Source organism: Adelges cooleyi, unplaced genomic scaffold, assembly GCF_023614345.1.
Source record: "Adelges cooleyi isolate 19-005CV unplaced genomic scaffold, UGA_ACOO_1.1 ACOO_flye_CR_arks_rails_tigmint_CR_PRNA_9, whole genome shotgun sequence".
Taxonomy (NCBI): domain Eukaryota; kingdom Metazoa; phylum Arthropoda; class Insecta; order Hemiptera; family Adelgidae; genus Adelges; species Adelges cooleyi.
This window is the reverse complement of record NW_026096579.1, coordinates 3,836,062-3,848,913: the sequence shown is the minus strand read 5'-3', so window position 1 is coordinate 3,848,913 and position 12,852 is coordinate 3,836,062. Positions and strand designations below refer to the sequence as shown.

The following is a 12,852-nucleotide window of genomic DNA, read 5'->3' as shown; positions in this document are numbered from 1 at the left end:
AGCGCGTGTGATATGTATATATATATATATACCGTCGGCGCCGGTCCCGTTACGGCGTATTATTGCCTTTTAAAACGTCTATATAATTTGTATAAAACGAGCCGGTGTGCAAATGTAATAATGAATTGTTGTTATTGTAATTGCGGTTTGTAGAGTGGGACGCGGGAGGGGCGGCGAAACCCCTTGTCGTCAAACTGTTAATTTATAGCTTCATTATGGTGTTTTCCGTTTTGCCACCCCTGCAATACTACCGAGCGTGCACGATAAATTCTACAATGTATATAATATAACATTTTTGAACCATAATCCTTCGGCGCTGCCGTTATATTTCATCCGAATGCACGTGTGGAGGGGACGAAATATCGATGGGATTATTGTTCCTTTATGCGCGTCGCTGTTGTTTTAACCACCGACCCGTCGCCGGATATTAAAACCGTGTTGCCCCGTGCTATATAGTAATTAGACAAACTTCCCATCGATGGCTATTTCGTTGCTGACCTATGACCCTAGGATGCCCCATCGTTTCGGGCGGCGCTAAAATTAGTTAAACTCATTTGGCTGTTTAATAGTAGATTTCCATTGTACCGTCGGTAAGCTCCAAAAACCGTTTATCTATAAAGAGCCATTAGATCAAAATTCAATCGTGTTTTCCCAATGTTCAAAAGTTTTTGCGGCTAAAACTTTTCAGATAAATCTTAAGATAATAATATAAAACTCCGGTGTTGTAGATTAATCGGTTGTAGAAAAGTTTTTGTACATTTATTTTTAGAACTGCCGCATTTTTTTAATAACAATCGTGAATCGTGATATTTTATTGAAACGCGCATGTTTGTAGATGATTTTTTGCTGTTTCATTATATTTTTATTTCGATTCGTTCAAAATGGGTTCACGGGAAATAATATATAACCTTATTGACGTTTCGATTAAAATAAATGAATCGGTAAATTATTATAAAAAACCATAAACGTTTAGATATCTATATATTGGTACTATAGAATTTAATTGTAATAAAACCTCTCAACTATATAGACCGTCACTGTATTTTTAAATTAGTATTGGCAGAAATGATTGTTGGCAATAATCGATTCACAATTTATCATAAAATGGAACTTTTTAACGATACATAATTGTTGAATTCGATCTGTTGCCGTAAATTTATATGTTTTCTTGTGTATTTTTTTTAAAAACCTTTTATTATTTATAAATTATGAAAGATACACTTAAAAGTTATCTAGACCAAATGAAAAAAAAAGTGTTCAAATTAACGGGCGCCTTCCATTACTTTGTTTTCAAGTCGTAAAAATGCTTTCTACACCGTTTACCTGGGTAAAATAATATAACGGCGTGTTCCTCCTAGGCCAGGCTACATCATTCGGTAAGAGCTAAGAATCGTTATAGGAGGAACGTCAGACACCGTTGCAATTATGTCTACACTTAAATAAATTGAAGATTTTACGCGAGCAAGACGGAAAGGTCTTTTGAGTTCCGGACGGTCATAAAACGTCTTCTCGACAGAGGAAACGTCGAAACATAATTTTTACAGTCACTTAGTGGAAGAGTTTTCCAAAATAGACGTTCAAAACTCCGGTGAAGACCTGGGCGTTTTTTTAGTAATAAAAAGTTTAAGGGAACGACTGCGACGCACCTGATCCCTGCCGCGGTAGTAGGCTTAACGTTGTCTAAGAAAACCGCGTATTTCATTATGCTAAAGTGTTGTTTCCATAAGAAATTGCGTACACCGTAAACGCGGTAAATCATACAGTTACATTGTTTATTACAAAGGCACTTTCTTTCTTGAGGGCGGGTTAATGGGGGGGGGGGAGGGTGGGCATATAGTGTTTTGTTGAAGCCGGCGAAGGCTTAAACGACTTATGCATCGGTGGCATTGAGACGTTGAGAATTCTTTAAACTTTTGACAACGCATAAATTACACCGGTAGATTTTCAATTCAACTTTTATCGACTCGACCACGTACCAGAGCTGTGTGAAAACAAGGGAAGTTTTCGCGTATCGCCAAACGCAACAACGGCGAGCGTGATTGATTTTACAAGTGTTTTCCGAGGGGTAAGAAGTGTATACAATGTATTATATATTGTTTTCCTCACTCGGATGTTACCGTCTGCGCGAACGACAAAGGGTTTGCTTAGGTCCATAATTCTTTTCGCGTGTAAACGTTTATTTAACTGTTATCGTCTTAATCATACTTCCTTCCCGGGGTCGGTCGCTGTCGTACATGGTCCGTTAATTATTTTAGCCATAATAAATCTTGAAATTCTCGTCACGCCACACTCTATAATATAGTTGTTTCATTATTTTTCATCCCACGACAACGCGACGGAAAATAATTACCTTCTCAGCTTCGCACCGGAGCTAAAACAAAAAAAAAACTAACAAGAAATGTTTGTGGTTGAGCTTCAACGAAATCTCAAACACAAATCGGTACATGTTCGAATCGCTATGTCTACATAAAAAAAAACACTTGAAGGGCACAGGGGAAAAACGGTAGTTGTCACATTATGAAAATTTTAGAGTATAGCAAAAACAAAGTTGGTGAATTCCTCTACCTCTTACATAAGAACAAAAAAAAAATCACCTTAAATGCTACTCTAATAATAAATGTATTTATTTAAACAATCTATTGACATAAATAAAAAAAAACGATTGGCATAAATTGAAGAAAAAAAAATTTCATAATGTGACTACTACCGTTTTTCCGCGGTGCCCTTCATTTATTATCTATCAGTAAATCGAGGGTGCTAAAAAAACCGGTACCCGCAAGCCAATAGAGCACGCTTGTAAAATCAAGATCATCATAATAACATTTTGGTTTTATTTTATATTTCCATAGTCTACCGCAGTATTACAATTTTGATATTTTGCATGGATTTAAATCGCAGTGCGCCCGCCATGACACGGAGTAAAAAGAAAAAACATAAAAAGAATATCTTCAAAGCTTTTACTCTACTCCCCTAACATGGCGTTACAACTTCCGATTTATTTTACCCATTGCCGTTCTCATCACAACATGTCACATCGCGACTCCGCTTTGTTTCCCTCGCCTCCCTTGTTCACCCTCAGTCCTATAGTCGCACTGTTGTTTTATATGTCTGCGGTTCAATTTAACAATATTTATGATCTTTTTAAGTCCGTCGACCGCTTTATATACATTTGTATTCAGCCGAGACCTCTTTTTGAGTGGCTGTATTATTATGTTGTTGTTTCGAAAAAAAGATAATCTAATATATCAGTTTAGTTTTGTCGCCAGATTATCCAAAAGAAAACGTACTGTTTATTATTAAACACAAGTTTATCTAAAGGTCTAGAGATCGTGTTATTTGTATCTATAAAATTATTTAATACGCTAATTTAGTTACACTATAAAGATTAAAGTATGTTTCAACTACGTCGGAATCATTCGTATTTTATTCATTAAAGTAAACACTTAAATGCTATGTAACGTAATTTTATGGCTGTTATTAACATATTGTTGCATAAAAAAAATTATCTTCGGGCCATTATACCAAGTGGCCTTAATAAAATTATGGTTAGTAATGCTATTATTGAGAGTATTGGCTAAGCCCGTTCGCGTAGGAGGCGTCTTCGATAAAAACCGACTTTGCCTTATACGGAACCGGTTTTCTCGTTCATCTATTCTATTTACTCGTGTAAAATTATTTTCTCTTTTCCGCGTTTCAAAATAAATATTATACGAGTGCTGACCTGTAGGCATTAATGGTAAACGTTATAAACGAATTTAATTTCTTTGCTCAGCTATAGTGGGTTTTCTGTTCTTCGTTAAGGCCCGGTTTATCTGTTGACCGTCTGGTTAATTAATTATTCGGTTAAATTAACCTAGTGTTAGTGCTATCACTCGTTTATTACGAAACGAAATTTCTAGTTCGTTAAACATAATGTATTATGTCAACAATTTGGTCTTTTAAAAACGTCTACGTATGGCAATGAAGTCTTATAAAAATATTTCGATTGATTTGAAACGGTTTAACATTATTTAATTAATTATTATTTTTTAACAAAATGTTCAGTGTTTTATGCCGAAAATGTTAAACAAAATTATTTTTTAACTATTACACAATATTACAGTTCGGTATACAACTGACATTTCAACGCTTCTTTAATATATCTACGGAATTTGGCATTTATTTAATTTCGCTTACTATAAGTTGGTGCTCATTCGAAAGCTGTTGACATTTTATTTGTCAGCAGCTACGAAATTAATGGATTTACTACTACGCGTTTGTCAAATTGGTCAAAATTGTTTTCTCATTATAATTCTCAAAAAAAAAAAACTGGGAATATTTGTATAAAAGCGTTTGAAATATATTTCATTAAAATAAACTTTTTACCGAATAAAAAAACGCACCCTTACAGTGTTTAGGGTAAATAATTTACGCGTTTATAACGACACAGTGCGTTTAATCCCTGCTCCTTTAGCGTCGGCAAACGTTTAAGAAGCCTTTCACACAAAAGGCATTCGTGGCTAAAACTTTACTATTATAGTGCGTCCTCTTAACCGCACTCACATACATACACCATAAATTCAAAGGCCATTATCGCCAAAGTCCCATTGTGTGCGCGCGGCTAGTCGACGGGCGAATAATTAAAATTTCCTTTACATTATGCATGTATTACTTACGCGCCAAATGTTGTAAATTGGGTTTTATCGGTATTATACACCCCTTAAACCCCTTCCACCAGTGAGAAATATTCAAAACGTGGACGACATCCTTGTCGTACAACGGGACCCTTGTCCCTCCCCTCGATCACCCCTATATCGCCAGTCTTCGAAACCCATACACGGCGAAGCCCCCGTGTATACATACGCGTAATCTAATATCCATTGGGTCGTAAGCAAAACCCTTGGCCCCTCTCTCTCCACTGTTCAAGTCGCACATAATGCAGCAAACTCGTGTTAATGGAAATCGCATTACTACAATATGCGAGTATACTACCTACGGTTTTATTCCACCACAACGCCGGCGCCGGCTCCTTGTTTGCCTATAAACATTTAACACCATAGTTAAGTATCGAAATCTCCCCAGGTACCACCCATAGGCCATCTACAAGAGAATACAAACCGTACAAAAATGATCATTGTGTTAAACCAGCTCGAGCATGTATGCATATTTAATATGTAGTGTGTGGTTTCGCGTGTGAATTTCACCATAGCCACGTCATATAACTTTATAGAAGTACTATTTGCAAGGTACTTGAAGTACACTGTTCAGTAGGAGAACACTAAGTGTAGTTAGTTATTTAATAAAACATTAATTTTCACTTTCTATTCAATGTGAATTTGAGTAAAATGTATTTCTTCGAACAATTTTTTTGTTAGCCAACTCAAAAAATGTCTGCCTACTATAACTACTGTTGTAAATCTTCGCCATATAGTTGAGATATTTTAACGGCGATATCTTAGACCCATAACAGACACACGTATAGAGTAAGTGGACGTTTCGACAATATTGTGAACGCCTGCTGTTTTTGAACTCCGTCATTAATCGCAGTGGGGGTTGAAAAAGTTGGGGTATGCTACCTCTACCTCCACGTCTATCTGAACGAGGTCCAATATTGTTTGAAGTTTTCTCATTTTGTAAAGAGTCCTCTGAAGTACGTTAGGGGGCCACGCAAAGAGCATCGCAGTTTTATTTATAGTCACTTGGTTGGTTTTTAATTTCACCTCCTCTCTCTCGTTTTAAAAAAAACAACGACCACCATAATAATTTCTTTTTTAATAACAATAGCAGTTTTTACGTTTATTAAAATTAAAATTATTATAGTATTTCATTCTCGCCTGTGGTACGCTAAAAAGGAAAAGTGTAAATACCGGAAAACCAGTAAATTATAATCAGTAATCACACAATATTGTTATGGTACTTTAATTAGTCTTTAATCCAATTAAGTTAATTCATATACTTTTTAGCTATTGCACATTGCTGGTTTGTTAACTAGGCTTTTAGGACGTATATATCTACATATTTTCTTAAATGCAACTATTTTTATTTAAAAAAAACTATTTATTTTGTTCATATTACTGCCTAAGCGTTATAATAAGTAAAAATAAATACTCATATATGTATATATGTTATTCGTATCGTTATTTATTTATACGTGGGTTTTATTGGCTACATTAACTGGACCTACGTTTTTAATAATTATGATATTTTAACGTAATAGTATACTTAACGGCACCTGAATAAGATGGCATTTAAATTCTGGATCGACCCATAAATAAATCGATGTTTAGCGTGGAATTTGAAAGTCTTCTTTCCTGTTTGCATGTTAGAGGTCTGTCCGTATCGGAAGTAAATAACGCACATTTTTTATTTCGCTATTCGTAAATTGAGATCCCCGAGTGAAGCGACGAGGGCAGAGTATCGGGTGTCTCCTAATGAAACCCCAGGGACTAATATTATAAGGATTCTCCCCATTATTATGTTTTTATGACCACCACGAACCAGCGCGGGTGACCGCCACCGACTAGAGTTCGAAAACTCCTCTCTTTCCCGAATGCCATGCATCCTACACATTACTTTCATATTATTAGACCCTATTCGGACGCCTCAGCCCTCTTTTAATCTTAAAATAAGCGATATATCCCTTTCGATGGAGATAAACGATGGTTTATTTAAAAACATCCACTCGGCCACGCATTTACGACCGCCGTGGCCACTTTAAACAGTTACGGTATTCGATTACAATAAATATCCACATGGTTGGTTGTCGGCCGCGCGAACATACTTTGGCTAAAATATAATACATATTTTATAGTACAGCATCTTTTGGACGTCGGAAGCAACTCGTTATTATTGGACATTAGGTAGGTCGAATACGTGTTTCGGCCAGCGGTTTGCTGGCATTTTCTATGGGAGATCTGAAATGCATGTACCTATATACATGGTAAATGGAAATGTGTGTGAAGTGTGATGATTTCGGGTCGAGTGCCCTCTAATTGTACACGTGTCGGTCGGCGGGACCGGTGAAACCACACGCGACGCCAAGTACACATATGTGACACTCCTTTAAAATAAAACACGGCAAGCGAGTGCGTTCTCATTAATACACATAACGATAATATGAAGAAAAAAAAAATAGCTAAGTGCACGTATACGAAACCGTGTATTGTATGTATAATTATTCGTTTATTGTCTACGGAACACGCCCCGACCTATTCTCTATCGAAAACCCGATCATCCCTTTTCATCTTACTATGTATACTACTACTACTACTACTACTACTATACAATACCTTTATAATAATTTCTAGACATATTTCACCTAATTAAGTCTCCCGCCCATGTCGCTGTCGATTGTTTTTATTGTCGGTTATACTAAAATAAAAGTACGCCCATGTGATGTATGTTTACAGACATATTATGTTGCCTGTACATGATATCGGTCTCCTTACACGGGCGAGGTCAACACTATAGGAAAATTGTGTACCGTAATGTTTTTCTACCGAGAAATGTTAGTAAAACATAAATGACCGGCCAACTGGTTTGGTTGACGGTCTGTAAATACTATCCCCGGCGGTAATGTATTTTCATGATGTCAGAAACAAACAACAAAAAAAAAATATGCTAAACACATTGTCAGTTTATACGAAGTGTTTTTCCACCCGTTCGGGTAACACGAGGAGGGTTTGCAATCTTTGCATACACAGCATTCACATAAATCTGGATTTTGTTAACGGCATGACTTTGTCGATAAGCCGATTCCGGTGATCTTGTTTTTTCAGTTCGTGTCATGTTTATTTTTTTCTTCAACATTTACGAATATTAGAAAATGTACTAACGTTGGGTACTGATTGTCGTCGTTGATTTCGCGGTTAAATTCTATTATTAGGTCATTTTTTTACTCATTTTCCTTGTTAATATAATTCTTATTTTTCTATGGTAAACACTGCACACGTTTTATATCAATGATAAACTTTTTTTTTTCGACTTCACGGTTACTTAGCTTTTACTTTCGCTTAATATGTAAATTGTCTTACGGTTTATACATACTATATATAGTAGAACATTTGAACATATATATATATATATATATTATATTTTAAAATAGTATTATTTTTCGTATTAAAGATAAAACCGATTGGTTAAAATACGATGTATTATATTATGTCTTGTTCACCTTGACGTGACAAATCTTTCCTAGCTAAGTTCTTGCGGTTATGTTAAAAAGAAGTCGAACAAAATACAAATAAACATTCTTCACTGTTGCTGGCTGATAAATTATTATTTAGTTTAGTGATCCATGGTAAAAAAAAAAAGAAAATTATCTCGGACTGGCGTGCTATAATATCGATGCTAATTCAAAAATGTATCTTATAAATGTCAAGGTGTTTTTTTAAACCTATATAACGCACACGCGGTAAGAATGTATTCGATGACAGACTATATAAAAATAGTATTATAGTAATGCAAAATAAAAAATAATTCTTCCTGGTGTTATATTATGCGAATATATTTTATGACAATTGTGTAAATTATTATTTGATTTCACGTTCTAAACTAACTAAAAACACAAATGTGTAGTTTGGTAAATTTATTAAATAGTTTTGAATGCGTTAAAGCTTTCGTGGATTGATATATCATTTGGATGATTTTCGAATATATCCACGTCAATAGTTATTGGCCGACGTTTTGGACTCTTTGCAGGGTCCATATCGCCCTGAAGATGGACTCTGCAATGGAGTCCGAAACGTTGGCCTATAACTATTGACGTGGATATACCTATCAGAAAATCATCCAAATGTTATTTAATAGTTGCTTTACTAAACATTTAGTTCCAACTATTAATTTATTAGTCATAATTTTAGCTGATCCAACTATACATTTTGTCCCGGATCTCCTTGTATTTATAATATTTATAACAATTACAACTTTATAATATTTCAAAACTCAGATAACGTATATTATATATTATATAATGTCTTTTTTATTTTATTCATTATTATAGTACGCCTATTGTGGAAGATCATTATCCGACCGTTTCTTTTGCATGCCTAAAGCTGAAATGTTATACCCTAAGGGCAAAGCTACTTTTTTATTTTATTTTGAAACGTTGCGTTTCCGGCGACAGGAAAAAAATCAACAGACGCGATTGTTTTTAAATGAAAGCGTTCGTCTTTTTTTATTATTATTTTTTTTTACGTCCATCCGCTCTATCGTGTTCTATTGTTTGACGAGGAAAAAAAAAGCTGTTGTACCCCATTACGTACTTTCTAATATCCTTTCGTCGCGATGACATCGTATAGTCTACCTACTATACTATGTACCTACAGTGTAATTTTTTATATGTACAACTAGTGCTGGAATAGAGTAAAACAAAGCAGAGGAAGGCAATTATATGTTTAAAATTTGAATTCCAAATAATATTTTACACAATGTATATATGCAAAAAAAAAAAAAAGCTTCTTTAAGTCATAATCAATTGGTGAATCTTTAACTTTGTAATTGACGATATTATTTTAAATACAGTTATAAAATTTAATTGAAATCAAGTACAATATATAAGATAATATTTTATCGGTAAATAATATTATTATCTTATTTAAATTTCGCCCGACTTTGGTTGTCATCTATATAAAACGAACAAAAACAATTGTACGGAGATGAGAAATAGTTCTGCTCATCGAATAATGAAAAAACTCATAAATGTTTGATAAATAACCAAATGATACATAGCATTGTTAAATTATTACTTAATTTTTAATCTCAAGCGACGAGAACGGTTTTGAACAAAAATATACATATTATTTTGATGAAAAGTTTTTTAAAAATGTTCAACTCCCGAGTGCTCCGACTTAGGCGTATCGGCTTTTGCGCCATTTCGCGTTTCTATGGAAAATTAGAAGTAGAAAAGCTCTATTGTGAAGAAGCTGGACGTTCTTGACGCGCCTTCTAAATTAACTCATTCAATAAAGTGTAAGTCTGTGTGCCATAGGATTATAACAGCGTTGTATTAGGACGACAAATTCTTGCTCGAACGCGCCTCACCACGCTCGGATCGTCAATCACGTTTAACCCGAGTAAACGCCTTAGGCCCTGAGGTGACGCGACAACAATATATGTGTACCGTCAACTTTTGGCCTCGCCGTTTGACCGTTAAGGAATATATTGTTAACAATAATATATTATTGAACTCGGGTGTTTTTTTTTTTAAATATTTTTTTTTTATCCGGTTATTGTACTACCTATATATAATGCGGCGGCGGCGGTGTTTATCAACGTCTTGTCCCGTGCGTGCATTATAATAACAACAACATACATGCGAGGCTTCGGTAGGGGCACGTCGCATGTGTACACTGTTATACAGTGTGTGTCAGTACACGCCTACATACACGGTGAGGGTACCGCACGTCCACGATCGATCGGCTGTGGCGGTCAACCGGTTACGCGCACACAGTCAGTATGTGCGTGCGTGCCGCCTCGTCGACGTCTTGTCGTTTGAGCCTGTTGTAAATGTGTGTTATTTTTTTTTTTCATACTTACTTTTCGGTGCTTTTGCGTTGGTTTTTTTGCCGCCAGTTTTCGGCCTGATACGAGTGTTCGAACCGAACGCCGCAAATGACGTCGCCTTGTGAAAATGTAAAGTCGAAAAATTCCGCCTCGAGGTCTAGTCTGAAATAACGGTCACGGATTATGATAATATTACCAACTGGTTTGACCGACTTCCAAAAGGGTAGTTTACAATTTACCCGCAAAAGTGCGCGGTTGTCCCTCGCCCGTGCGACTTGAACCGTACTGACCACCAACCCATATGAATGTAGCAAAGAACTATATTTTCCTCGACCCGTGGGTCTCCGATAGTTAAAACGCGTAACAAACGCTTCAGCTAAAAACGGCCAAAATTTGAGTACATTGTTGTTAATAATATAGTTTGGAAACATAACGAATAGAAACGCATAATATTTTTTTCTAGTTATCGTTGTGTATGTATTTTATGACAACGGCGTGATAAGACTCAATCCCGGCGACCGTAAAAACCGTAGACGTTATTTCAGCCTCGACCGCGTCGCCTTGTTATCTTGTGGTCTTAACGTGAAAAGTACATGTTATTGTTTTTAATGTGTTTGTCCGCGTGTGTTCAACAACAGAACCCATGAAGGCGACGCTACAATGTTGATAACGCGGTATACGTCTGTGCTTATAAAGCCTATAGGAAGTACCATGGTGTCTCCCACGTACGTCCCTCCCCATAGGTGAGTCGACAATGGTTATTTTCTATTGTGTAACATTTGCCTATTTTGCTGGACCGAAAAACAACAAACAGTATTCATAATACTATAAATATAGACTCTATATCATAGAGCGACTGCCGCTTAGCTTTGGTTATACTAATATTGTGTTTTCTTCTTCTTCTTCTTCTGTTACGCGTAACGCGTTTTTATGATGATCGGCCTAACCAGAGATTATCTCACGTTCGGATGCGGACGTAATCACTTTACGAGAGGTTACAAGTTTTTTTGAGCTGGTTTGTTTTTTTTTTCTTACGCGTACTGAGGGTTTTAAATAATAAACTACGTCCAGAGTGCATGACGCCTGCCGTCTAAAGCGAATTAATAATAATGCTCGCCGGGTGTGTGTGTGTTTAACGACGCAAGATTATGTTTGTACGACAAATAAGCATCGGTCAAGGGCTACAAAAAAATAATACGTTTGTTTTCGCGTTGCGCTTCTGGACCGTTCGAAAACAATATAATTCCTATGCATTACCATCTGTTGTTAGCGGTTTTCAATTAACTGTTTCGATCATTTTCATCGCACCGGTGGCGCCTTCTGCACTGCCCAGACTTACTCGCCGTAGATGCCTTTACTGACATGTGTGCGCGCGCTACCAAAGGCCCGTGCAGCGGTGGCGATGGTGGTTAATTTATACTGCACCGGTCTCTCTCGTGTCCAGAACAGATGTTGGCCAGTGAGCGCCGGAGGCAGGGTAAAACTCGGTCGCAGATCATTCCGGTGCACCGCGCGCTCTTTGTTCGCGTGCGTCCACCGTGCTTGTGAAATTAATCATTTACGCACGCCGACCTATCGTACACACGATGTACGGTTTAATAATAATTATAAGAAATACAACACCTATTATGTACGGCAATCGGGTCGGGTGAAGGTTGAAAACTACACCTCTCTCGTGCGCGTTGCATGACAAAATAAAAAAAGGCCGTCGTCGGTCACGGTTGATTTTTTTTCGGTAGGCAAAAAAGGTGGAATTATTTTGCCGGTGTACCGCCGCGCCACTCGGCAACGAAGAATAATGTGTTATAATGAACATAATAATAATAATAATATAGGTGTACACATAGTGGAAAATAACACTGCGACGCGTTTTCAACAATCCTGTTCGATGATTCTGAGGAATTCGGGGTACGCTCAGTATTCCAAATTGGATCCGCCGCCGTGCAGACGTCGTGCATTCCTCTGTACAGAACATATTATACTAAGTGTTTACAAAAAAATAACGTTTCATAATAACCGTCGGGGTATCGAATTTTTTTGTGTGTACAAAAGCTTGTATTTGCTGCAATTTTTTTTAAGGACGGTGGTTTTTACTCTATTTTTTCTCCCGACAATAATACAAAACCATAACACGAAAGAAGACGTTTTGAAAACGTATTGGTCGCAATAATAAGAGCCTCGCAGTTTGTAGCAATAATAATAATACAGTAGCCTAGCACATTATATAGACTCACCCTATCTCCCCCCCCCCCCCGTTTCTCTGGTTTATCGTGTTATATCGACAACATTCAATTAGACGCATGATAATGCATTCCAATAGAGTCGTGCTTTGATGTAGAAACTGGCATATGTTTCAAATACGTCCAAAAG

The 12,852-nt window shown here is 36.6% G+C and overlaps 1 protein-coding gene across 4 annotated transcripts in view; it reads left to right on the top strand.

The window, feature by feature from the left end:
• The window catches only part of LOC126846936 (protein sprint), a 74,134-nt gene that overhangs the window by 19,855 nt on the left and 41,427 nt on the right, over window positions 1-12,852 (top strand). For 2 of the 4 annotated variants that reach the window (XM_050586843.1, XM_050586840.1), the window contains exon 1: window positions 10,457-11,225. The exons of 1 other annotated variant lie outside the window; for it this stretch is intronic. In XM_050586843.1, coding sequence (XP_050442800.1) covers window positions 11,143-11,225 — 83 coding nt within the window. In that variant the 5' untranslated portion in view covers window positions 10,457-11,142. Of the gene's footprint in view, window positions 1-10,456; window positions 11,226-12,852 lie in introns of those variants that run through there. One more of the 4 variants, XM_050586844.1, reaches the window with a different exon arrangement.